At 32.0% G+C, this 27,140-nt stretch overlaps 5 protein-coding genes across 6 annotated transcripts; 2 read left to right on the forward strand and 3 right to left on the reverse strand.

The window, feature by feature from the left end:
* Positions 1 to 911: 911 nt before the first annotated feature.
* LOC122604449 (60S ribosomal protein L15) lies at positions 912 to 3,284 on the reverse strand. The gene is made up of 4 exons (XM_043777344.1): positions 3,175 to 3,284; positions 2,889 to 3,055; positions 2,013 to 2,210; positions 912 to 1,341 (listed from the first exon to the last, which is right to left on the reverse strand). Exons 1-4 carry the CDS (start codon positions 3,176 to 3,178, stop codon positions 1,096 to 1,098), a joined length of 615 nt encoding a protein of 204 aa, XP_043633279.1. The 5' UTR covers positions 3,179 to 3,284; the 3' UTR covers positions 912 to 1,095.
* A 1,917-nt stretch (positions 3,285 to 5,201) lies between these two features.
* Positions 5,202 to 6,413, reverse strand: LOC122588637 (F-box/kelch-repeat protein At3g06240-like). Its single transcript, XM_043760796.1, has one exon. The coding sequence runs from the start codon at positions 6,411 to 6,413 to the stop codon at positions 5,202 to 5,204; it is 1,212 nt and encodes a 403-aa protein (XP_043616731.1).
* Positions 6,414 to 10,328: 3,915 nt separating this feature from the next.
* On the reverse strand, positions 10,329 to 11,570 carry LOC122588648 (F-box/kelch-repeat protein At3g06240-like). The gene has a single exon (XM_043760807.1). It carries the CDS (start codon positions 11,568 to 11,570, stop codon positions 10,329 to 10,331), a length of 1,242 nt encoding a protein of 413 aa, XP_043616742.1.
* A 4,692-nt stretch (positions 11,571 to 16,262) lies between these two features.
* LOC122584972 lies at positions 16,263 to 19,038 on the forward strand. 2 transcript variants are annotated; one of them, XM_043757065.1, is made up of 4 exons: positions 16,263 to 16,777; positions 17,286 to 17,496; positions 17,787 to 17,880; positions 18,448 to 19,038. In XM_043757065.1, the coding sequence occupies exons 1-4, from the start codon at positions 16,320 to 16,322 to the stop codon at positions 18,726 to 18,728; spliced, it is 1,044 nt and encodes a 347-aa protein (XP_043613000.1). In that variant the 5' UTR covers positions 16,263 to 16,319; the 3' UTR covers positions 18,729 to 19,038. The 2 variants fall into 2 exon arrangements, with proteins under 2 accessions (XP_043613000.1, XP_043613001.1); XM_043757066.1 differs by having other exon boundaries at positions 18,451 to 19,038.
* Positions 19,039 to 23,373: 4,335 nt separating this feature from the next.
* On the forward strand, positions 23,374 to 26,684 carry LOC122585489. Its single transcript, XM_043757617.1, has 4 exons — positions 23,374 to 23,539; positions 24,390 to 24,478; positions 25,013 to 25,092; positions 26,329 to 26,684. Exons 2-4 carry the CDS (start codon positions 24,404 to 24,406, stop codon positions 26,585 to 26,587), a joined length of 414 nt encoding a protein of 137 aa, XP_043613552.1. The 5' UTR covers positions 23,374 to 23,539; positions 24,390 to 24,403; the 3' UTR covers positions 26,588 to 26,684.
* Positions 26,685 to 27,140: the final 456 nt, after the last annotated feature.

A 27,140-nucleotide genomic window follows, 5' to 3' on the forward strand; every position in this document is an offset into this window, starting at 1 on the left:
TTGAAATGCCACACATTTGCCATAGAGAGAAGGGAGGCAAGTGTTCATGTTGCATCCCAACTTCTTGGTAACACTATGGAGATAGCTAAAAGCCTTCAAGATCGTGAACTTCTGAACTTGAATCTAGCTGAGTTACCATTTATTGGCAAATGGCGTGATTATTTTAGATGTCCCGTTCCTTAAAAACCATTTATGTTGTTTGACTAGTAATTAGGTTAGTATATACAAGAAATGTCAGTTCTTATCATTTTGCCTAAGGATACCATCATTTGTTATTTCCTTCCCTCTGTTCATTTCATTTTCCTTCACTTGTACTAAGTCTAACACTTGAATTAGAACTACAATATATAAGTATAAAACTAATGAAAGGATAAGGTTACAATATACAGACGAGATCAATAATCGACTTGCCTAATTTCAAAATGGTCTTACGACCACTAATAGCAAATGTGCTTCCAAAGAGAACACTAGTGTTAAATACAAGAATGCATCTTAACGTGACACACTGACATAACAAATATAGAACACACAATCCAATTATACAGAGGCAGTATAAATTGCAAAATAGTTGGGGAAACAAACCTTTTGGATACTTCGAGTTGCAAGAAGGCCACACAATGGTAACATAAAATGTTGGAAACTTATAAAACACAGATTTTTGCACAATTTGTTAGCACATGGGAGAAGTTCAGTATTCCAAAGCTAATATAAAACTGTGAGTGCAAATTGTTGAAATTGTAAATGACCAGAACTCTTTTTACTGTAAATAATACACCATATATATGTATGCCAAATGATGTAATGTAAATATATATTTATTTTCAATGACAATTTGCATCATAGCTTCAGGTATCATCAAAATACTGTGAATCTCCATAGAAAAACATCACAAACATATTAATAAATCATTATTAAAAGAACAGTTTCATCATATTAGGATATTGCAGCAATGAGATATCTCAAACATCATCCACAGCCAAGTTACTATCAAAAATTAATTGCAACATTTTTTAGTCTCAATTCTCAAAACAGCAGAACTTGATTAGAAAATTAAGAGCAAGTTGATAATAGACCAAACAACGGTAAGACAACTTATCAACGGTAACGACGAAGAGATAAAGTGTTGTTCCTTTTCCAGGTAGCCCTTCTGGATGGACGTTGCTTGTGGTTCAAGTGTCCCTTTCCACGGAGTCCTCTGTACTTTTTACCCGCAGATGTGAGTCCTCGCAGCTCTCTGTGCTTATGCACCGGGTTGCAGATCCAGTTGATTCTGGGATCATTACGAATAGCAGCATGTGCAGGGTCCACCAAGATAACCTCAAAGTACTTGTAAGTGGAATCCTGCATTCAAGACATATTCAGTGCAATTAGAACTCTGCCATCACTCTAGAGATGGCAAAATATAGGTGGGTCAATGGGTAACAAAGGTTGGCCTATTGAGTAAATGGTCAAATCAGGTTCAACTCAAACCTGAGTGGTTTTTTTATGATGTTGAAATGCGACTTTATGACACTTGACCCTATTTCCATGAAACTTTAAGGTTGATAATTTGCCTAATAGTGAAATAGTATGTTAAATTGAAGATAACACAAGATTTTGAATGATCAGTAATCTATCCAGACGACTTTATGCAATCAAATAACATTTCAACGGCTTTCTGCCTGCTTGGCCTATTTCCTTTTAAGCTTTATTTTTATTTGCCCAACAGTTGACAGAGTAACCATCGAACATAGCTCAAATCAAGCCATTTATAATTAACGTGTCAAAACTGCACTGCCTGACTCAATCCAATCCGAAAAACGATCTCAGTCAGATACCCAAGTAAAAGATTTTCTTTGTTAAAAATTAGTCAAGTTACGATTCACAATTGGGTTCTATTACCTTTAAAAACTGGCAATACTACATAAAAAAGCATGAATATTTTTTGGTACACAAACGCATAATATAGAACTTCTCATATATAAAAAAAATACAAATGAGTGTTCATATACAGATATTAACCAGATACATACCTCATTCAGCCAGTACGAGTTAAGAACCTTAAGACCGCCTAATTTCCTTCCAGCTCGCTCCTCAGCAACAGACCTCTTGCTGCGTTGAAACTTGAGTTGAGTGACACCCTGGTTTGTGGGCTTTCCATACACAATACCTTTAGGGACTGGCCTCTTTCTTCCACCACGCCTCACACGTACTCGATAGATCACATAACCCTGTAAATATTATTACTAGTTTAGCACCATAAATGCAGGGTTCAACATTAAACATGTAATACTCAACTAACAAACATCAAAAACTAAGTTTTTTCAAATAGATTTTTTTTTGGGACAAACTATTTTTAAACATTCAACATTACATCTTACAGTAGGCAACACGAGTAATGTAGATGTAATAGAGACTCCAATTGATTTAATATGATAAGAAACAATAAAAAGGGCCGAAGAAACATATTATTGTAACAGACACTTCCAAACAGAACTTCCTTCGCATACAATTCATAATCAAACTCTAATAACCAGTGAAATTAAGTAAGTATAAAACAGATGTATTTTAGAACTAAAAATTTGTACAACAAGATCACCAAAAAACATCCTAGACTCCAACAAAGCGCGACAAAAAGACGCGAACAACGGTTGAACATGAACTCATAGTAATAGCTACAAAATTAGCTAAAAAAAAACATGTAAATATCTATTTCAAAACTTTGACCAATTTCAGTTATACAACATCTATACAAGTACATCCACCAAAACTTTTGAAAAATAGAAGCAAGCATTCAAAATATATGCAAAACTAAAAATAATCTTAACACAAATATATATATATATACAAAGGGAATTATTAAAGAGCAAAACCTAGAAATAAAAAAGATGGAAAAAGGGTGGGTATACCTGTTTGGCTTTGTAGCCCATACGGCGAGCCTTATCGGGTCGGGTGGGATGGGTGACCCGAACAATGGAAGGAAGCTGACGGTACTCCCAGCACCTGACTCTTTGCATGAATCTCATCACATCTGACTGTTTCTTCCTCCATAGCTCTCCAACATATGTATACGCACCTTTTTGTTTGAAATTTCCACCAAAATATTCATTATTATAATCATCATCATCATTATAAATAAAATAAATACAAACATATATATATATAATGTGAAAGATATGCTGAGGTGAGTGTTACCCATTGTTGAAGTCTGTTACTGGATTTGATCTGCAGAGAAAGAGAGATGGATGGCTGGCTGGCTGCTGTTTTAGTGGGAAAATGAAATCATGGGAGGGCTGGATTAGGGTTTTTGAGAATATTTTGAATTTAGTCCCTCTGACTGTATGGCCCATTGTGAAATGAGCTTGGGCTTGGGCTTATTTGGAATTATAGTTGGGTTAAGTATAATTACTCGATTGTCGATACAAGTGTTCGATGAAATCTTAAGTTCATAATTTTATTTTTTTTTCCATTATTCTTGAAAGTCCATAACACATATTTTATACAAGGAATGAATGATAAATGTGAGCTACATTTAATAGTCTGAAATGCTGTGATATAGATTTATTCATGAATTTTACTTATTTAAACATTTATCACTTGTTAACACCAGCTCTCAACAATGGTATCAACGTATCAAAGAATTTTTTTAATATCCCTACTATAAATTTATGATATTAAATTATGAGTATTAGTTAAAGCTATAAAAAATAATCTTAATAAATGAAATTCAAAAGTTCGTATGAGTGTATAGAAAAAAGTTTTTGAGCAAATAGGTTGAGGATTATTAACTTTTTGAAAAAAATAGCTATTGACTCTAATGCTAATAAACTATTAAAGAATTTTTTTTTTCCCTTTTTACCAAAAATTTAGACATATACTTAAGTCTATCATATTAGACACATTTTTTTTAAGAAGAGAAAAAGAATGAAGTCCGTATCCGTTGACTAAAAGTAAACCAAGACCCATTAACATCCAAATCCAAATATATCTTGTAATAATAAAAAGTTTCAATTTAGTAAAACGATATGTTTGTAGAAGTGTAGTTTATAAAAAGCTGATTCAATAAGATGCGACTATTGTATGCAGTTGAAATTTTTCATTGCATTATAGATGCACTAACGAATTTACTTTTTTCAGTGTGGTACTAAAAATCACTATCACTATATATATAAATTTCAATGCATTATAGATGCACTAACGAATTTACTTTTATTAGTGTGGTACTAAAAATCAATATATATATATATATATATATATATATTGGGGGAAGGGAATATGAGGCTGTTAGGCACCTAAGTTGGGTGAAAAACCCTTCACATACTTTTTTTAAATCATAAAAAATCATGAGGGTCCAACATTTATTCAAAATATTAAAATATTAATATGTGAGGAGTTTTTCATCCAAGTCGGGTGCATAACAGCCTCATATTCACTTTTCTCATATATTATATCAGTTTATCACAAGAAAGTTTACATTTTATAAACAAAATAAGCTCCTCTTTCTTGAACAACGACTCTGTCTCCCCCTTAAAGTTATCATTGAAGAATGGCAAAAATGATTCTAAAAATTCGGCTGTAAAATCGACATGAAATGGTTTGTTGAACAAAAATAAGCTAGTTGAGTAAGAAGGCCAAGTTTCTTATTCAACTTTTGCAGATGTTTCTTAGCATGCCATATATTTACAAAGATCTAGCTCGATCATTTGGTTATAATTCTAGTTGAGTAAGAATGGCACACATCGATCGTCAAGATATCATTCTAGCAAACAATCTACAGTTGCGTATTGTTGAGATATGATTCTAGTTAACATTTACCATTTGAACATGAAACGATCACGAATAGATGGGATCAAAAATCCTAAAACCACCATGGCTCATTCGAATCAACAATACAACTAGTTAACATAACTTAAAATAAGACCTTACACAAACGGGTGATAGTTAAAAAGGAGTACTATACCTTAATTGCAAACAAAAATTAGATGTACCTTTGAACAATATATACTAATATAAAAGATGGATGCTTAAGAGCCTATTGATAGATCATCAATAAAGTCATATATAGTTACAAATAAAATACTTGACATGTAACTTAATTACAAATGATGTTTGCCATAACCCAAATAAGGGAAATTATAGTTGCAACTTAACAAGAAGATATAAGAGGTAAATCTGATGCCTTGCCACCTTGGGATGCTCTTGTAACTTTTCGATCTGATCATTCATTTTCCAATTCGCAACGAAGCAAATCTGCTGCTAGAGGCTTTCCATTGATCGGCGGGTGCTACCCAAACAAGACTGTCAACGTACTGAACAACTTTGAGCATACCACGTACGGTAGAATTGGTATTAAATTTAAAAGATTTAACCTTAGCTCCGATTGAATCATATAAAGCTAGATAACTATGATGAGGTTCAAAGAGTAACTCATTATTCAATGTAAATCCAAATGGTTCCACTTCACCATAAAACTTGAAATCTGAAAATATATCGTTTTTCACCCAGGATTTAACCCCCCCATACTTAGTCGTCGTCATCACCCAAATCTCGTATTCACCTTCATTGTCTATATTGCGTGAAATGATACAAATATTTCCAGCCATAACTCCAAGAATATTTATCCGTGAAAACATATCATCATGTACGATAGAATATGGCAACGGTAACAAAGTGAAAGCTTCGGCATTCAAATCAAATGCAACTATTTTTTGTTGGCTCATTTCCTCATCAATATAGCCAAGCCAATGAATATAACCATTATGCCCATCCACACAAACTTCGTCTGGATCAAAGATCCTTGATATTATTGATGGCAACCTTTGATTGATTAATTTCCATGAACCTTTTCTCATGCTATAGACCTCGACTTGAAACCAATAATCAGCAACACAAGAACGGGTATCTTGGGAGGATGAGACGCTTGCAAGCTTGACAATTTTGTAATCATTTGTTTTAGGATCGTACCCAAAACGAAAAAGTATATCAATTTCACCATGATCTGGGGAAGGCATGATATACGGAGGTAGCTCTACTAAAGCGGATAAAGAAGGGTTCCAAATATAAATGACACCCCACAAGTCATATTCCGATTTGTGACTAGAAAAGCATATTAAGCCGTTGACAGATCCAATAACATTACAAAGGGTATGTTCGGAAGAGGGGATCACGGGGAGTTTAATAAGGCTAGTGAGCTCGATATGAGGAGAATGAGAGGCGTGTGCAGTGAATGGTTTTTCGTGAAAAGAAAATACTTGGTGAAAGATGAGGAGAATTTCATCGTTATTGTGGACTGAATGATTGAGATGCGATCTAACAAAGGCAGGACGAGATAGGAAAGCATTGAAGCGTTTAGAAACGCATCTCATTTGAGCAAGCTGTTTCGCGGGTAATCGGATGAGTATGTTTCGTAAAGGCTTTTCATGGAGGTTTTCCATGTTTGCTTACTGCTAAACGGAAATAAACAAGAGGCCGGTTGATCAACTTATACTACTATTTTGCCGGCCATGTTTTTAGATAGTACTTATTGTCATATTGTTTGTCCGTCCATGGCAATATAATATGCCATGTCGACCAAACTTATTACTCCCTTCATCCCATATTAAATATTGAATTTTAATTTGTCAATTCTTCTACTTGCAATTTAGACCATAAATATCTTTTTTTATGTTATATAATAGTTGACGAAAGTTATATGAATGAAAAGTATATTGAAAACTCAATCCGTTCATATATTTTATATAAAGTGTTATATAATATAGACAAATATTATTACGGTCAAAGTTTAAAGCATAAGACTTGACAAGTCAAAATAGGATATTTAACATGAGACGGAGAGAGTATATAGTTTATTAAACCAATTGCTTGTGAATAGTGATTTACAAGCTTAAAAGCTTAATGTACAATTTTCATTAAATTTTTTTAAGAGTTTAATGTTTAAATGTATAATAATTATTATATTTTTAGTTATAACTTGGAGGCAGTCATTCCACCTAGGTTGAGGTGAAAATGACCTTATTTTAACCTCCCCATACATTGTCGATGTGTTGGAATCCAAACTCCGTTGAAAACAGCATTGAATGTTTACATTATTTGTTTATTAAATTTTTCAAATTCCTAATCCTTATAAATAGTAAAGTGGCAGTACCTAATGTGGTATTACTCTTAAAGAAATATATATTTTATATGTTAAATATTTGAGCGAACCTATCATACATAGGAGGTTTAGTTAGACGTTTGTATGTTGAACGCAATTATACTAACATAACAAAATCGTATCAACACGATAATTGAGGTCTCGCAACGCGAGACGTTGAACTTTCTAGTTTAACATTAAACTTGCAATCACATTTCATCAAATTAATCATAAACTGGATTCAACTCGAAAACATTTTCACTTGTTTTTTCCGAACAGGCGAACATTTAGTCGGTATACGACATCTGGAAACTTCACTGTACAATGGTATTCAGAGAAAACAAACCTAAAAATTTTGTCGTCACTAATAATCGAACTAAAGACCTTAGACACAACCGAAAGTGCTTCTGACCTTCATTGGCTTTTTTTTTATCACTTGTTACGTACATCACTACTAAAAATTGTAAAAGGATGACTGATAATAAACAATTCAATTATGTTTTAATCTAAAAGTTCTAATATATGTTATCTAATAAAACGAGTCATTCTTTTTTTTCTTAAACTTTTTACGTTTAAAAAATCAAAAACAACATTCCCCTTAATTCATTTATTTAAGCGTCTCCATTTAATAAACCTATAATATTCTTAATGCATTACTTTTACATTCACTACCATCGTCGCCTCCATCACCGTCCCTATTGCCGCCCCCACCACCACCTCCGCCATCAGTACCTCACCGTCGAACTATATCTATATATTAATTGATTTATTAAAAATATTAACTAATTGATATATCCAAAAATTAGTATACTTGAATATGAATTGGATCGAAGTATAATTCAAATAAAACAACATTTGTTAATGAAAAACTAGCACAGTACTAGCGCGATGCGGCGGTAGTCGTGGTGGCGACGGTGTGATACTTGGGCGACAATTGGTGATGGAGCGACGTTAAGTTGTGTATATAATTTATGTAACAGGTTAAAGGACATATTTTAAAACATAAATGATTGATAGTGTAATTTAATCATTAATGTTAAGAAGGTAGTGTATGTGAAAATATTTTTAAGGGGTGCAAAGTGAAAATATTATATATTTTCAACATTACCAAAAATAAAAAGGGCTATTCTTTTTATAATATAGTATAGATATATCAAATTTATTATATCGAGAGTATATTGGTAGATATATAGAGTTGTTGCTATATATGTATATCGATTTTTAATGATATAACCAAAAAACATCTTGTTTATCGATCTATATTTATAATCCTTTATAAAAATTATCACACCCCTTATTTTTAGAATAATAAACACTGGAAACAGTTTTTATAAAATACCAAATTTGCCTTTAGTAAATTAATTTACACTCTAAACCTTTATTTTAATAATTAACACTTTAAGTCCTTTTTTTCAAAAAATTTCACTATCACAATTATATCAACTAACACCACTTGACACTGTCACCACCACCAATAATACCATCACCGATACCACTAGACTGCTTTTCCCAGTACTGCCGCGGCATTGCGCGGGTACCATGCTCATCAATTCATGCAAAAAACGAACTAATCTTAATCTTAATATATACTATAAGACAGTTGAACTAATGACTTATTAACCAATCATATTGCTTAATTTTGTCAAATTAACTCTCGCTTATGTCATCATTTAGATTAACTATAAATTAAAAATCCTAATAATCATTATCCAAATATATTATTATATTAATATTTAAATTAATTTGTAGAAAAAAAGTCTCATTAATTTACACTTTTTTGTTTTCTATCAATAATTTATACTTTTGAGCCCTAAAAATTTAACTTATATATATTTTTAACCATCAACTTGAGAATTTTTTTATATATATATTTATTTTTAATCATCAACATGATAATTTTTTTTAGAACGGCAATATTTATATATTTAGTTTTTAAAGTTATAATTATCACTCAAATCAAGAGTTCTAATTGTTATTAAAGAATATGAAAACAATCTTAATTGTTATCTAATTATCATAGGATAGGTGATTGAAAATAGACCTATTCGTGTTATGTCCTGCATCATGATCAAATACATATACTTGAATGTTAAGTACAGGATCACAAGTATATTTACATTTTAACTGTGATTATTATACTACAATTTACAAAGTATAACACTTAGAACCTTATATCTCAAAATTATAAGCTATTATGAACTAAATATATAACGATCTAATATTGATTATATCGTAAACTCCGTGTCTAGTGTTAGACACGGGTCTAAAATCTAGTTTAAGACTAAAACAGAAAATGTAATTTAAGCTAATTATTATAGATAAATCTTGAGCGTGAATTCTTAAGCAATTTGTCTAACTATCATATGTCGATTTCTAACTATGTCTATATTATCTAGGTTCTAGCGTAAGCTCTAGAGATAATTCCTTGGTCTATCTGTTTCTAAACCTACTGTTACTTTTCTTAATTGTGTCAATTTTGACTTATTTCAATTTGTTTGAGACTTTGAACAAATTTTTTTTCATATATTCCTTGAGCAAAATTCTTGCAATAACATTTAGCCTTACAAGGGTGCATCCAAGGGTGCATGATGTACCACGCAGACCAAGCCGGTACTGGTCGGTAATCATGTTATACACCATTACGTCTAATAGGTACTTAAAGGTTGTGGTTTTTACTCTCACCTTTAGAAGTAGTTTTCTACACTAAAAGGTTTTGTATTTGTGTGTATGTTTGTTTGTTGATTTCATCATTGTTATGGGCTGATTTGATTGCATTTAATATTCCCTATTTGTTAGCTTATTCATAGGTTTATACGGATTAAGAAAATGTTACCAAACAAAAGGATTATTCCGCGTCTCTATATATGTTTATCTCCCGTCAATATGTGCACACAAAAATGCGTGCACTAATTAATAGAAAAATGCAACATGACCTTACATTAATTATAAAAGTATGTAAAGGAAAAAACTTCTCATTAGACATGCAAATAGCAGGACAAATAAACAAAAGCACAATATCGAATACATCATGTAAAAGGAAAAAAACATACATGAACTTAATTGTAAAAGATGTTTGCCATAAACTAAATAAGGGAAAATATTTTTAAGTACTTATGCAAAATAGAGTCGTTGTAACTTTACAAAAAAAAAAATAACATAAGAGGTAAATTATCAACTGAGATGTTCAGTATATCTTGTAACTTTTCGATCTGATCATTCATTTTCCAATTCGCAACGAAGCAAAGCTGCTGCTAGAAGCTTTCCATGGATCAGCAGGAGCTACCCAAACAAGACTATCAACATACTGAACAACTTTGAGCATAGTCGAATCGATATCAAGTTTAAAAGATTTAACCTTGGCTTCGACCGAATCATATAAAGCTAGATAACTAAAATGAGGTTTAAAGAGAAACTCATTATTTAATGTGAATCCAATTGGGTGCACATTACCATAAAACTTAAAATCTGAAATTATATCGTCTTTCTTCCATAATTTAAACCCGCCATACTTAGTCGTCCATACCCAAATCTCGTATTCACTTTCATCAAATATATTGCGTGAAATCACACAAATGTTTCCAGCCATAACTCCAAGAATATTCGTCCGTGAAAACATTTCATCATGTAAGATTTTATATGGTAATGGTAACAAAGTGAAAGTTTCGGCATTCAAATTAAATGCAACTATTGTTTGTTTGCTCATTTCCTCATCAATATAGCCAAGCCAATGAATATAACCATTATGTCCATCCACACAAACTTCGGCTTCATCAAAGATCCTTGTAACTTTGCGCAAAAACGTTTGCTTTCTTTCATCAATTAATTTCCAAGAACCTTTTCTCATACTATAGACCTCGACTTGCAACCAATAATCTACAACACAAGCACGAGTATCTTGCAACGATGAGATGCTTGCTAGCTTGACAACTTTGTAATCATCGGTTTTGGGATCATACCCAAAACGAAAAAGTACATCAATTTCACCATTATGCCGAAAAGGCATGGTATATGGAGGTAGCTTTAATAAAGCTGATAAAGAAGGGTTCCAAATATGAATGTCACCCCAAAAGTCTTTATTATTTTTATGACTAGAAAAACATATTAAGCCGTTAACTGAACCAATAACGCCACAAAGGGTATGATCAGATTTGGGGATAACGGGGAGTTTGATAAGACTAGCTGGTAGCTCGATATGAGGGGAACGAGAGGGGTGTGCTGTGAATGGTTTTTTATGAAAAGAAAATCCTCTGTGAAAGATGAGGAGAGCTTCATCGTTATTGTGGACTGAATGATTAAGATGCGATTTAATAAAGGAAGGACGAGATAAGAAAGCATTGAAGCGTTTAGAAACGCATCTCATTTGAGCAAGTTGTTTTGCGGGTAATCGGATGAGTATGTTTTGTAAAGGCTTTTCATTGAGGTTTTCCATGTTCGGTGATTGCTGAAGGGAATTAGCCATTTTCTAGAGCCAAAGTGTTGTTAAGTGTAAATAAAACTAGGTTAATTGATAAACTTATACTACTATTTTGCTGGCCATGTATCTTTAAAATAGTATTCAATTATTCTTGGTCATATGGCTTGCCGTACATGGCATGTCGACTAAACTTACTCAACAATAAACTTACGTTCACATTTCATCCAATAAAATCATGAAATGCATTAATTCGATTCAAAAGCATTATCACTTTTTACATCCCTACAATTCTACATATAATTTTATGAACATGATTGATATTATAAAAGATAACATTAATTTCACAACGAAAATAGTGATTTTCGGACCCCGAGTCCACAACTTCTTTGCTAGTTTATGGGTTTTCACTGGGTTGTGGATTGGGCCCCGGGTCCAATATCATATCAATTACTGTATCTGAAAAATAGTATAACCGTTCAAATAAAATCACACTTAAAAAATACGTTACTTCTATTTTAGTCAGAGTATATCTATACTCCCTTATAAAACATTGGATATCTACTTTAAAAAATTTAAACATTTTTTTCAATATTCTCATTTTATCCCTGGCTATCTGAACAAATCTCAACCCTCGGTCTCTTTCGCCTTTGTATCCCTATTTTCCTCACACACATGACACATGCATCAACACCACCATCACAATCGCCTCTGTCCTACCGCCTCCATTCTTCTTTCTGATGATCGACCAGATGCACATACTTGATGTATCAGATTCTTCTTTCTTCATGATATTTTAATCTTCTATTCTTCTTAACTAATTATTTGTTTCTAATCTTGTATTTTTTTTCCTATTCCAGATTTGTGATCACCGTCATCAATCACCACCGCAACCACCAATTGTTGATTGGTATAAATTTTTATTTTTATTTTCTTAAGATTCGGGGGTTTCATGAAGAATAATAATTAAATTTAATTTATTTTAAAAAAAAAAAATTTCTTACTATTTTGATTTATATTTCACATATGGACACCAACACAACCGTCATTAAATTGGTATAATTTTTTTAAGAGTTGGGGGTTTCATGTAATCATGTATCCTTATATGTACTAAAATTAAAGGTCATAACGACACTCTAAACATGCATTAAGCACAAAGTTTAGCTTACTAATTTTCTTTTTGGCCCAGTGAATATATGCAAGGAAATACATGCCCGTTGTGTTGGACTGTTGTTTATCAGTTCCGTGCATCCCATTTGATTCGTATTTTTGTTGCAGATGGTTATTCATTTAATTGGTATATGTTAAAGAAAGAAAAGACTACTTTTTTGGATGTGGTTTGGTTTGTTGGTCGGGATTTTAGAGTCAATTACTATATAATTATCACATTCAATCACCTTTTTTTAAAGGTCACCGCCACATCATGCAGACACCCATCTAGTTGGTATATAGATCGAGTTGTTGCCATATTGAAATCTTAATTATATAGGAAACAAACATCTTGTTAGTTTATCATTATGTGAAAAACGAACAAAGTTGCTATGACAAAAACAGAAAATGAAATTTAAGCTAATTGTAGATATATTTTGAGCGTGAATTCTTAAGTAATTTGTCTAACTATCATATGTCGATTTCTAAGTATGTTAATTATCTAGGTTCTAACGTAAGCTCTGGATTTAGTTTGTTCGTTTCTAAACCTACCGTTACTTTTTCTTAATTGTTTCAATTTTGACTTATACCAATTTGTTCGAAAAAAATTTTCGATCTCATATATATATTGCTTGAGCAAAATTCTAGGTATAACATTTCGCCTAAGTGTGTATAAAGCAAGTCTATTTGACAAATATGACTAACGCATGCAATAAAATTGTGAGAATTTATATGGCGACAAACCAAAAATTCTTTTTTCGTAATCTATTCGATTCCAGCTACAACTATAACTTTCTATCTTTTTCCATAGTTTCGGGCATTTATGCGTGCGAGCCGTGTTATCTCATCCTTGGTCTCCAGGGGTGCATTCCGGTTCCAATATCGCTAGCATACTATTCGCTTGGATGTCACTGATAGGATTCGAACCACTAACCAACTAATACGCCGTTCTGAAAAAATAAAAATAAAAAAATAGATTGAACTATAGCTCTAACATTGCCCCATATTTGAGTAGCATTTTCAAAATTTTAAAACTAAAAAAGGGATCCCAATAACTTATTACAAATAGCAAGATTTGTCAAACCTTAAGTTTAGTAAAAAAGATTAAAGAATAGGAAAATGATATGACATAGGATGTCATTAGTAATAGCTTTTGACATGCTTAATAACTAGTACTTTATACATCAAAAACTACTCCTTCGAATTTTCGCACAAAAAGACATAAATTTTACTACATCGAATAGTTTATACTCATAACCGTAAAAGATGTCATTAACAAAACCTTAAAGAATGATTATCTTTTAGTTATGATTATATGATTACTATCCACTTAGTTTGCTAATTGACACTAAAGGTAAGGTAATCTTTCTATCAAGCTATTCATTTATAGTTAAGAGCTTAACACAGAGTCCACAACGTATGCTTAATTGGTTATCACAAACTAACAACACTATCAAGCTAAACACGTACTATTTAGTTAAAACTTGAACGAATTGAAGACGTACCACACTCTAAAGTTTAACAGTTACTTAATCCCATTTTTCACGAAATATGGTAAGGTGAAAAACAGCTTTCAAAAAAGCTTTTATTTCTAGAGACAAATGTTTACATCGGATCCAATGTTTTACCACACTCAGAGTAAAACCATGAAATAGTTGTCCTTATATTGGGCTGGAGCATTAGGAAATAAGAAAATGGGCTTGTTGTATAAGAGGCCCAGTTCATATGCACGTGAGACTAACAGTGGATCACGTGATGTCAATCGTGGGTTTTGGTCTTTTGGATACGTGGCAGATGTATATATCAATATCAAGTTATCAACAATACGACAATACGAGGAACAAAAAAAAGAAGCGGCCGTAATTTTGGTTGGTAGTTATTATAGGAAAGGAAACGGCCAAATCAGATTTCATCAATAAAACCAGAAAGAAACGGAACGTTATCTATTTTTATCCGTTCAAGGTAAAGTGAACAAATATCCAAACTGTTCTCATCACATTTTTCTTCCAAATTATCCAAGATAGCGATTCTATGTATTTATTTTGCAATAAGGTGAAAGATATGTCGACAAATGTAGAAAAGAGATCTTATCTTTATCATATTTAGTAACTTTCAATTTGTAATTCTAAAAGTTATTTGAATAAGTTTTAATTGATTATGATTAAGTTAATCTACATGTAAAAAAGTAAATAGAAATTTCAATATAAACAATAATTTGTGAATTGCCAAAGATCTTTATGTATGTAAACATACTAGATGAATTGCTACGATAACGGTGTGGCGGTACATGGCGGCGGCGGCGGCGATAGAGGTGATGGGTGGTGGCAGGGTGTCGATGTGTTAATTAATGTAAAAAATTGATATAAATAAAAGTAATGTATTTATTATTAGGGTTGAAGAATGTATATTATAATTATTTTATTAAAATTATTATATGTATGCTGGGTGAAAATATACAAATTACTAAATAAATTTTTTTTTTTTTATGTATTTTATATATTGAAAATTGAAAAAAAAAAATGATTTATAATTGTATAGTTATAGTGATAAAGACATATTCATATAATTAAAAGCACATATTAATTTTGATCCTTAAAAGAATCATGTTTCTTGGAAAACATGTAAAGAAAATGGATTTTAGAATTTAAAATAGATTATTACTCCACATAATACGCGAGAAATATATATAACTAATGACATGTTAAATTGTTATAATATCATATATTTTCAAGAGATTGATAACCAAATATTTACGACTTATATGATAAAAATAAAAATCATATACAAATCATAATTTAGTATTAACATATTACATTAAATTGATTATTTTATTAAAGGCAAAAATTGATTTTAAAAATGAAAAATGATGTAAAATTTAAAATGTTTTTTTTTAAAAAAATAATAGTCATTTAATTTATTAAATTAAAATCAAATCCAAAATTTTTTTTAAAAAATATGATATCATCGTTTTGATCTAATGGTTATAATTAAAAGTTGAGCTTTATCTAAGGGTTCAAACTTCTCCATTTTAGAATTAAAGTTTCTCTTTTATATATACTTAGAGATTCTAACTTATATCACCAGTAAAGTTGGATCACGTGGTTAATAATTTTGTCTTTTAAAGGTTAAAAGTTATTTTCTATCGTCACTTATAACCTAAAAACAATCTCGGGAAAGGGTAAACTGTTTACATTTTGACATCCATAATATACCTTCGTGACATTAAGACCTAATACCTATGAATATAATTAGGTTTATTGAGCTTTCTTCTTAATTGGTGTATAAGCAATATTAAGTGGAGATATAATTGGTAGCATAATGATACTTCAATAATTTATCAATGATTCAATTTCGCTTACCAAAGGTTTTTTGGAGATTTATATATCTATGATACTTTTTTAGATATAATTATATATTTATTCAAGTCATGTTTTAAAAGCGTTATATTTATGCATTAAAAATTTACATTTTAAATTAATATGTAATTATGTGTAAATTTTTCAAGTTTTTAATAATATATGATATTCCTTAACAAATTAAAAATAAAATAAATAAACCGTATATTCCAATGCAATGCACACACACCGTCAATAAGATATCCATCTACAACTTCCACAAAACACACAAGAAAAAATCAACAAGATAACAATGAGGAGATCTTTTGGGCCAAGAATGGGCGGCGGTGGGGGTGGTGGAAACGGCGGAGGCATGATCAAGTCCATTCATCGAGCCGTTAGGGCCGGTATGGGTGGCACCGGTGGCTCAGCCATCGAACCCAACTCACACTTTTCAACAAGATCAACCACTAGTACAATAAATAACCGTAGTAACATGAACCAACCCTTAAACACAAGTCTCTTTTTATCAAATAATAATAATAGTAGTAATAGTCCTTATGTCCCAGTGACCGGGACGTCTCACTGGGACATATTGACACCACCGGCTATAACCGGTGATCATGAGCTTTATGATTGGGAATACGTGGATGAAAGTGGTTCGTGTGGGAGTGATGGTGAAAGTAGTGTGTATGGGTTTTATGATGATATGGTTTATGGGAGTGTTCCTTCTAAAGATGAGGTTCACCATGCAGTTTCTTCTCTTCAAGAGTATGTTATATTCATTGTGTTTTTTAAATAGTTAATTTCTTCTATTATTCTTATTACTGGTAATGAAAGAAAAAATTTATAATTCATTAAAGTATTCATTGCTCAATTTGCAGTTTTTATTTAAGAATTTTGATAATGATATTACATGCAAAAGTGTTAATTAGTACGAGTATCAATAATGCACTGTTGTGGTAAAATTATCCAAGAATGTGGTACTAATTATATCAACTCCCATATCAAATTAAGCAATTTGCTTTCTTTTTGTTTAGCAAATTGCTTTGCTCTTTATACAAAAATTACACTGATGTTTGTGAATTCATTAACATCAATCTTATATCTGAAATTTAAGTAAAGGCTGTACAAACATCCAAAGTCCATTTCTTGCAATTAATGTGTTGTCAAAGCTAATACCTGATTTGCTTATTCCATTTTGCACAATTACTTCATTAATTGATACACCTCTAAATATGCATATTAACTTGAGTTCTGATTTTTAAATATATACCAGGGTTCTTGAACCCGTGTCCTTTGGACAATTGATGAAAGATCGGAGAACACATGGTAGTGATGACGATGAAATTGGACAGATTTCAAGTCAAACTAGTTTTCATACGTCCGAGTCAGATTGGGTTGAGCCATCGATGCATAGTTTGCAAGTTCCTAGTGTTGGCAAAGTTTATGATGCTTTCCATCTATTACAAACTGAGCCTTCTGTCCAGGTATATATAATCTTACATATTTGGACTAAAAGTTCAATCTAGGTAGGAATGCTAAATTGGCCCGACTCCAGAGACTTGGTATTTTCTTAATAATGTAGTTAAATCTCATTCTCATTGTTATTGTGCCTTGATAGATACAACAATTTTGTAACATGGGCAAAAGCTTCTTTATACATTAGTGTTCATTTACACAGTGTTGTTGCACCAGGCAATAAGAATTACTGATTTAAACTCAGGTTAATACAATAAATGTTATGCTTTCTAATTTGCCTCATATTTTGGTGATGCAGAGAATGGTCATGTCCTTGTCATCAGACAAGGCTGTTTGGGACGCTGTTATGAACAATGAGGTGGTTCGTGAGCTTCGCGAATCAGTCGGTGGAGGTTAGTGTGAATTTATATATATTGATGTGTTTGACACTCTTTGAATATTAGAGTGTCATTTACTGTTTTAAGTAGCTGAGACAATATGGAGAAAAACAACACAGCACATCTAAAAGTTTGGAAAACGCAAAACAAGCTCCCCACGAAAAAGAATAGATAAATTGCTTGAAGTGTGGGCTTTCTAACTTCTTTATTGGTATTGCCACTGGGTTGGACCAGCTAGCAGTGCCCTCTCATCATTGGGTTACCCCGGACGGAGTTTTGGGCTTTAGAGTTTGTTGGCCGTTAAAAAAAATAATTATTTTGTACACTTTCAAATGAGACAAAGTGCACAAATTTATCATACTTTTACGGAGTAATTAAATCTATAAATCGTAACTATTGTATACAGCCTTCATTTCATTTACTCTTCATGTGAAAAATGCTACGAGTATAAAATAGGCACTTCAATAATCAATATACATAACACTTTTTGGTCAAGTACTTCTACTTTCCCTTTTTGTCCAATTGTAGTGTTGTTTTACTTTTGCTATGTTTTTAAGTAATCTTTTTTGGGATTATTTACAGCAGACAAAAGTATATCCGATGGATCACAGGATCGTGACTCGAATCCAGTTACACAGGTTCTTCGTCGGATCTTTGCCAATACAAAGGATAAAGTGATTGAAATAGTAGAGATGTTAACAAAGATTGTGAATGAGTTAATTCAACCCATGAACAAGGATGAGACGTCAAAGAGAGATGACAATATGCCCCTTAACACATTTGAAGAGAACCTTAGAAGCTCCTTCATTCTCTCTATAATGGTTCTCCTGATTGTAGTTGTGACTCGAGCCAACAAATGTTGATCATGCTCTCATTCCGTGACCAGGCTCACAAGTATTGATCATGATCATAGTTTTGAGTAAGGTATTGATCATGGTCTCACTTGTGAGCCAGGATCATTTTTATGAGCGTGATTGACATGTTTTGATCATGATCTTTGTGGTCTTGAGTCTGGCCCAAAGATGTTGATCATCAATTTGCTGACATGACAAACGATAGGATTCTTCTCATGATCTTTTATGCATAAGAATGATATAGATTCTGTTTGTAAAAGTTTTGGATATGGTAAAGTAGACTTGTTCTGAAAATATTATGATCATGTTGATGTGTTGATGTGTTAAGTGTGGATGTGCCAGGGGCATAGGGAGAGGGGTAACCAGGGGTGCTTTGTCCAATGGTCCCTCTATGGGTGCGAACGGGTGGTCCAGTTTCAATATCTAGAAATTTTGAATCGTCTTTTTGGTTCCCGAAATCGAACCATACTAATCGGTTAACAGCAATTCGGTTAAAGTATAAAATGGGTTACTTTTCGACTCGGTTAACCTTTTATTAAAGTTATACCAAAATAAAAGTTTAACTATTTCAGTAGTCAATGATAGTTACCAAGTCAATTTACATCGTTAGCTACTTAATTATGACTTATGAGTAATATTTTGTTTATATAATATATGAAAATAAACATTACATGTAATGCTGTGATTTTGTATTGAATTATTGATGATTTAACTAAGTTTTGAACTTCATGTGTTGTGATGTGTTACTTGTAAAAAATTTTATCCCTTATATATATCTTTAATACAGTAGTTAATTGAATCAAAGCTAACAAGTTTTCTTCTTCAAAATATACGGAGTATTATATAGATAACAACTTAAACTTGAAATATTTATTTAAAGCTTATATAATGGGTTTAGAAATAAAATAAGTAAAGTCATTATAAGTTTGGACAATAAATATAAGAAATTTAGTTAAATTAATATGTAACTTATATCTTCTCTTAAAACATATATACATATATGTATTATTGACAATTTGACTCTACCGAAAGATATATATATATATATATATTTTGGTTCTGGCAGTAAAAATGGCCCGTAAATTTATGGCTTGGAGCCGTAAATTTACGGCTTAATTATAACTGACCGTAAAAACTCAACCGTAAAATTATGACTTAAATTATAACTAGCTGTAAAAATGAGCCGTAATTTGCTCCTGGATTTTTTTTCTTCCCTGAACAAAAGTACTCGAAAATACAAAGGGCCATAAATTTACGGTTAGGTCTGCAGAAAACCATTTTCACTCAAATTTGATTCAAACTCTTTCCAAAGCTTTAAAGCTCAAACCAAAACACCAAAAAGAGTAAAATCACATATTACAACATAAATGATACATCTGAAACCTTAACTATTGAAATTTACATTAAAACGATCAAACGGGTCGCATTACCCAAGTTGTCATTAACCAAGATTATTCCATACTTTGAGTTACAAAAACCATGACTCGAAACTAAGTTTTTACAGAAATATAGATTACCAAATATGACAAAATATCACAAATGACCAAGAGCCAAGTTTATCAAAACAACAAAAGTATCGTGAGCCATAATGAGGTAGAATGACTAAGTATTTATACCAAAAGTTCCATTCTTCCGCAAATGGACAATTACTTTCCAAAACACCTAGATCAACTTCTTATCAACACTTCAAATCAACAAGGGCTTAGTTCCTTCTACTTGAACCACCTATAAAATGATAAACAACTAAAAAATAAGCGAATGCTTAGTGAATAAACTTGCATACAAATATATATACAAAAGAGGGCAAAAACACAAAAGACTATCGCATGTAGCCAATGGTACCGTCATACCATCACTTGCATACTCACATTTGCGCTAACAAACGCATACATGGATCAATATACGCTAAATAATATTCAAAGAGGTTCTTAGGCCTCATCTCAATAAACAAGAGGTTCTTAGGCCTCATCTCAATACAACTATGGGGTTCTTAGGCCCCGACCGCAAAATTAGGCCCTAACGCCAAATCGATTACCACACACGGAATCCACCATCATATGGTAATCGACCCAACGCACATATAAGAGTATGCAAATTTACTCACCTCCTTCGCGACAAACAACAATCAAGATAGCCACAACACAATTGACAAAGCTTTCAACCTAGCAAATCATCACAATATACATATAAGACTTTATTCACAATTCTTGGCTAACTCACTTAGCCATACTAACATTTCACTAGCATTCCTAAGCCATAATCATCTTATTTTGTCATTGAGTTGCTTATTTTCAAACCTTCATTTGGTGAATTTAGTTCATCATCATCATCATCACCATTTCACTTAACTAACAAAGTCACCACTTTTACAAAGTTTGGGTTTTATTAACTTCATTCATAATTTCTAATAATTTTCATCATGCAACTCAATAACAAAATACTAATGTATACAAATTTGGAGAAAAACTATACATAATCTCAATCCCATCAAAAAACCCCAAATTAGATATTTCATGAACCCTAATTTTCAAAACAATCAAAACTAGGTTAGAGGAATCTTACCTTGAAGGAAGTAACTTAAATTAAGATTATAATCACACTTTCTTCCCTCTTTTTCTTCTTAAAATTCAGCCCACACACTCTCAATTTTCCCAAATTAAAACTCTTCACTATAATATGGTTTATTATTAATTTCTTGAAGGATATTTAATTTGGATTGAATAAATGATGAGAATTAGTTAGAATGAAAATTGAGGAGAAGATCTTAGAATGAAGAAGAAAGAAAGAGTGAGTCACAATGGGAGGGATGACTGACATCTCATCTTGATGCCACGCATCAAAGGAAATTAGGTGGGTAACATACCCGTTATCCGCTAAAGTTTCAACTAAATTAACTCCATAACAAAAAATAAAATACTAGGAAATTATTTCAATGTCAAAACTACAAAAAAGGGTTAATTTATTTATTCTAAAAATCTTGGGATGTTACAATTATGCATACATCAAATTATTCATTTCGATTAATCACGGGGAAACTTCTTGGGTTTTGCTAAACGAAGCCCTAAGGGCTTTCGTTAAGGTTCATTAATTAGTTGTACATTTACCATAAAATTCAGAGGGTGAATTTTTAATATGGAAATGTACAATCTTTTTATGCACATTAAGTGAAACCTAAGGGCTTTGTTTAGCATTTTCCAAACTTTTTTTAGAGTTTGACTTACATATGTTGTAGGTTAGTATTAGATTTATTTTATCTACTTAATTAATTAATTTTCGATTCATTTGGATAATTTTATAACATAATACAAGTAATATGTTTCTTTACTTTAAAAAAAGAGAAAACTTCATTACATACCCCTGAGGTTTGCCAAATTATTAAGTTTCACCCCTCTCATTTTTTTGTATTATTACATACCCCGTATGCTGATTTTTCGTATCATTACATACCCCTCACTCTAACAGACGTTTGTGAGTCTTCGTTAACCATCTCATATGCAATGCACATGAGAGTAGTCTAGTCTTTTTAGCTATTTCTTCCCCAATCCACAAAAAAGACACTAGCAGATCTTTTTCTTTTTTATGTTCATATGATCCATGTATCTTATACTCTCTATATATATACACACACATAAAGATAATACGTATATAGATTTAAATAAGTAGAACCAAAATTGACAATCAAAAAAGAAAAAAAAACGAAAAACTATCTATTATCTATCATCATCTTCCATCAAAATGCTTAAATTATTTGATATGCACTGATTCTTCTAAAATCTTAATGAGATATTAAATTATAAAACTAACAAAACATCATAATCATGAAAAACAATATCTGACGAACCTCACCCCACAAAACCCACCCTGAATATGTATGAGTTTATATTCCCTTTCCAAAATATCTTCATATTCTTCGATATATATAGATCTCATATATATACAGATCTGAAGATATATATCATCTCTGTTAACGGTGGTCGTGGGTAGCTCCGTGGCCATGTTTTCCCATCACTGAAGATGGTGCGTGTTTGTGTTTTTTTACATGTACACACATATATTGAGGTTTTGATACGAGATTTTAGTTTCTTGTAATTTCAATTCGATTTCTGTTTCCATCTTTTCATTATCTTTTCTTGAAAGAAAGAAAGGGAGAGAGAGAGAGTGGGGAAATAAGGTGTGGGTGGGATTAGATTTTTGTCAGAGAGAGAATTATATTTGGATAATAATCCATTTAATATCTTATGGGGGTGTGATTTTATTGATATGATCGGAGGTTTTTGTCTTGTTAATTTGTTTTTTCCAAAATATCTGTGTACCTATATCTATAGGTAGTGAGTTTGGTGGTATATATCATATGAACATGAAGAAGAAAAAGATCTGCTGGTGTCTTCTTTGTGGATCGGAGAAGAAATAGCTAAAAAGACTAGACTACCCTTATGTGCATTGCACATGAGATGGTTAACAGAGACTCACAAACGTCCGTTAGGACGAGGGGTATGTAATGATACGAAAAATCACTATAGGGGTATGTAATAATACAAAAAAACAAGAGGAACGAAACTTAATAATTTGACATACCTCAGGGGTATGTAATGAATTTTCTCTTAAAAAAAGCAGGAAGAGTTTAAAAGATAATTCGTTAAAGGAAAAATATAAAAATGCAAAAGACCTGAGTGCCACCTCTTGTCCTCTTCGACTCACCTTGAACAACCCTTTGTTTTAATTTGGGGATTCTTATTTGAATAACTTATTATTATTACTCCACCGCCGAAGCCAGCCGTCGTTGCTAACCACTTAAACGCCGCCACCAACCACCACACCAGGTAACTTCCTCTTCTATTTTATCTTCTTTTATTTTACTTTTTTTTTTTTTTGAATAGTTGATTTGGGTTTCATTAAAGACCTCTTCTCCTTAATCTCTATTAGCAATCTCTGCTTTTTAGTTAGCACCAAACTGTTGGAACTAAAACCACCTACCAAGGGGCTGCCTTAAATCAAGACTGCTTTTTTAATTTAGTATCTTTGATTCTTAACTTAAAAAGTTTCTAAATTTGCCACCCTAATTAAAAAACAGAATCCAACCCAGTTTTTTTTAGTTGAAATTTCAATGCTGTTGTTAGCTTTACTTCACAGTTCACACAATAATTGTACAACATCTCTGGTGTAATTTGTTGTGTCCCCTGACTTTTCTTTGACTATTTTGGAGGACCTCTTATAAATTTAGTATTTATCGATTTTCGCTGATATCCACATAATGTAGATAATTATACAATATTTGATTCAAGGCACGAGCACAATAGAGGCCATCTGTTGGTTTCGATGGTTGTATAGCGATTATATTTAGATATAACAGGCACAAAGTTTAACCGTAAGATAACGAAAACCACTAGCTGAAGGAAGTTACAAAATGTATCATATCGGTAAAGTTTGCGGTTAGCACTTACCGGCATAGATACAAGGATATACACTATATCGAATGTTGTAGTAGTAGTAGTAGTGTTTTTACAATAACTGAGGCGATATTAACCGGTGAAGGAATGAAGCTGAATTTTATTTTTTTTTTCTATATGTATTTGTTTCGTTTGACTACTCACTGGTGTTAATGTAGATAGTTTATTTCAGTTATTTACTTGTGGATGGTTTTTTATTTTATTTCACTGGTTACTTGGTTAGGCTGATTTATTGCAATGAGCACAACAGAGGATGCATCCAAGAAAACCGCCCGTCCCGAATTAGTGAAGATGAATGCAGCGTTTAAACTGGTATGCTCTATAGCACATGTAATCTCTGTCAGACCATGATTTCTATCTTAATTAGTTAATTCTCTGTTTCATCCTGAACATTCTTTAAGATAAATAGATTTCTTGAAGTATTTTCGTTGTTGTTTTTGTAACTTCTTTTTTAATCTGTGTCTGAATTGACCTGACCCCTTTGGAGTTGTGATGGTCTAATACACACGTAATGGAATTTCAATAGGTGACATCCTTTTGAAGATTGGCCGAAATTTCTTTTAAATGGTAAATCTATTTTATAGCCACAAGTTAGTTTAGGGATGATGGTTGTTAATATGTAATATTATACCTCCGGGTAACAAACCCCAAAACATAACCTCAAGTCTTTCAAAGAATATAGATCACAGACTTTGGGAATTTGCATCAGTTGCAAGATACCCCCTTTTTAGCATGCCATCATGAGCTTCTATACTGCTTACTCGTATGATAGTCTTTGAAGTTTCTTTCATGGTAGCGCTTAGTATGTTTGCAGCAATATGTTTTCAGTATATGTTTCTTGTGCAGGCTGAAAAATGGGTTAGTAACATGACTGCAACCACTGATAAAGAATCTACTCGAGTTGTCTTAGAGGCTCGACCTCCGGGGTTAGTATTGGCATACCTCAGCGAATTTTTACGTTACCCTTCTCTATTGCAATTTTGCAATGTTTTTTTCTTGAAATTATATATAGTTTATATAGGGGTGAATATTGTGTTAATCTGAATTTGATCGATCTGGGTTTTATTTTATTTTTTCTAATTTGTCTTGTATGAGTAGAATCCAGATGGTCCGCTGAATTGAAGCATACAAAAAATCAACTTAAATTCTAAAACTAGTTTCTGTGTGTATTCAAATGCTTGCAACATTTTAAATTCTAAAACGCTTGATTAGACAATAGACATTTCTGTTAATAATGTGGATTTCAATATCATATTCTATTTTTATGTTCGTAAATTGTTAGTTTGACATGGCCCAGCCCATTTTGACAAGTTCTAAAAAACACATCCTTTTTGAACTGTTACACAACTGGTATTGAACTTGATCTTTCACATGGTCCTCAGATTGGCCTAGACTAATAACAGTTTGTTTATACGGTATCACTTTATGATATATTTTGGGGTTGATAAATATAGCTAAGTAATGCTAATATGAGCTTGTTAATACCATGTCACTTTCTGCTAGATTGATAAGTTTACACATTGATACTAGAAGGAGCATAAGGAATTGAACTCAGTATTCACTAAGGTCAACATTTTGCATCCGTATGTGACAATTGAGATTTTGTTGTAGCTTGTGAATTTGCGGTGTTAAATGGAAGATTGTCTTTTGTATAAGGTGACAAACTATTAAGCAATAAGACCAGATAGGATAACTGCTGTAACTGGTAAAGAAACCCTTTTGTTATTGTGACATAAGTTCAAACTAATTACATGTTAACTTGGGTGGTAACACTAGAGTTTTTCTTTTGCATCCCATTGACAATAAAAACAGAGTTTTAAACATCACGATAAAAGTTGTATACAAAAACAGAAATTGTGGGTTACTAAGTTTTGTAGTTCAAGCTGTTAAAATCAAATAGTTAATGGTGCTTTCTATAAACTGCAAAAAAAAAAAGAAAAAAAAGTGATCAAAATTCCCAGTTTATAGTTGCAGGTTGTTATCTGAATATGTTTATGTTTGTCAAATATGGTTTTCAGTCATAAGAACTCAAGAAGAAAGGAAACAAAACAAACAAGAAAATCAAGTTAGCCTGAGTTTTTTGATATGGTTTCTTTTTGTCGAAGGGATTGTGTTGCAATCCAATAATAAATATCCCTAATAATCTCTTTTCTTTTGTGCAGGCTTGGAATAGGTGCAGTTGTTCCCCGCCATCAACCCAACGTCGCATTGTCAAATGATCCCGTTGAAAGAAAGTTACGCGCCTTAACAGATGCTGGAAAGCGAAAATTTTCCAAAATTGAGGAGGAAAATAAGTCGACCCCACGAGATGAAGGGACTGATGACGAGGATGAAGAAACCGAAAGCAGAACTAAAGCATTTGTTAAAAAGAAAGCACCCAGTTTGCCTTCATCTCTACCCACAAATAATAAAAACAAGTAAATTTGATGTGTTTACATTCTTCATTTTAGATAATTCACATCTTAGTTTTAAATTTAACTTTTCCGTCGATTGTTCATGATCAGCAAAATTTTAGCAATACTCTATGAGCAGCAAAATTTTAGCAATACTCTATTTACAAAAACGTTCATTACGGAATTTGAATATACAATCTATAGATTGATGAGTTAGGACACATACTACACGAACAAGGCTAAGGGCTGACTCGCATTAGTGTTATTAAGGGTATTAACACGATGTATGGAGTTTTGCACCTGATAGATGTTCAAAATACAGCATCTTTTTCATCTTATATTTAAAAATGTTTTAGAAGGTTTTCTATTGCATTTTGCATTTGGAGTTAAAATTTTGATAAATTTATTCATATAAAAGGCTTTTACATAAATCTTGTGCATTGGACATGTTTTCAATAATAACTTATTGGGTATTCGCATAAGGCATATAGTCAAGGTGTTGCATACTTGCATATGTCGAATATCTTTTAAAAGAGTAGTGTTAGGTTAAACATAGATTGTATATATATATCTTTTTTTAT

Source organism: Erigeron canadensis, chromosome 1 (assembly GCF_010389155.1).
Source record: "Erigeron canadensis isolate Cc75 chromosome 1, C_canadensis_v1, whole genome shotgun sequence".
Lineage (NCBI taxonomy): Eukaryota > Viridiplantae > Streptophyta > Magnoliopsida > Asterales > Asteraceae > Erigeron > Erigeron canadensis.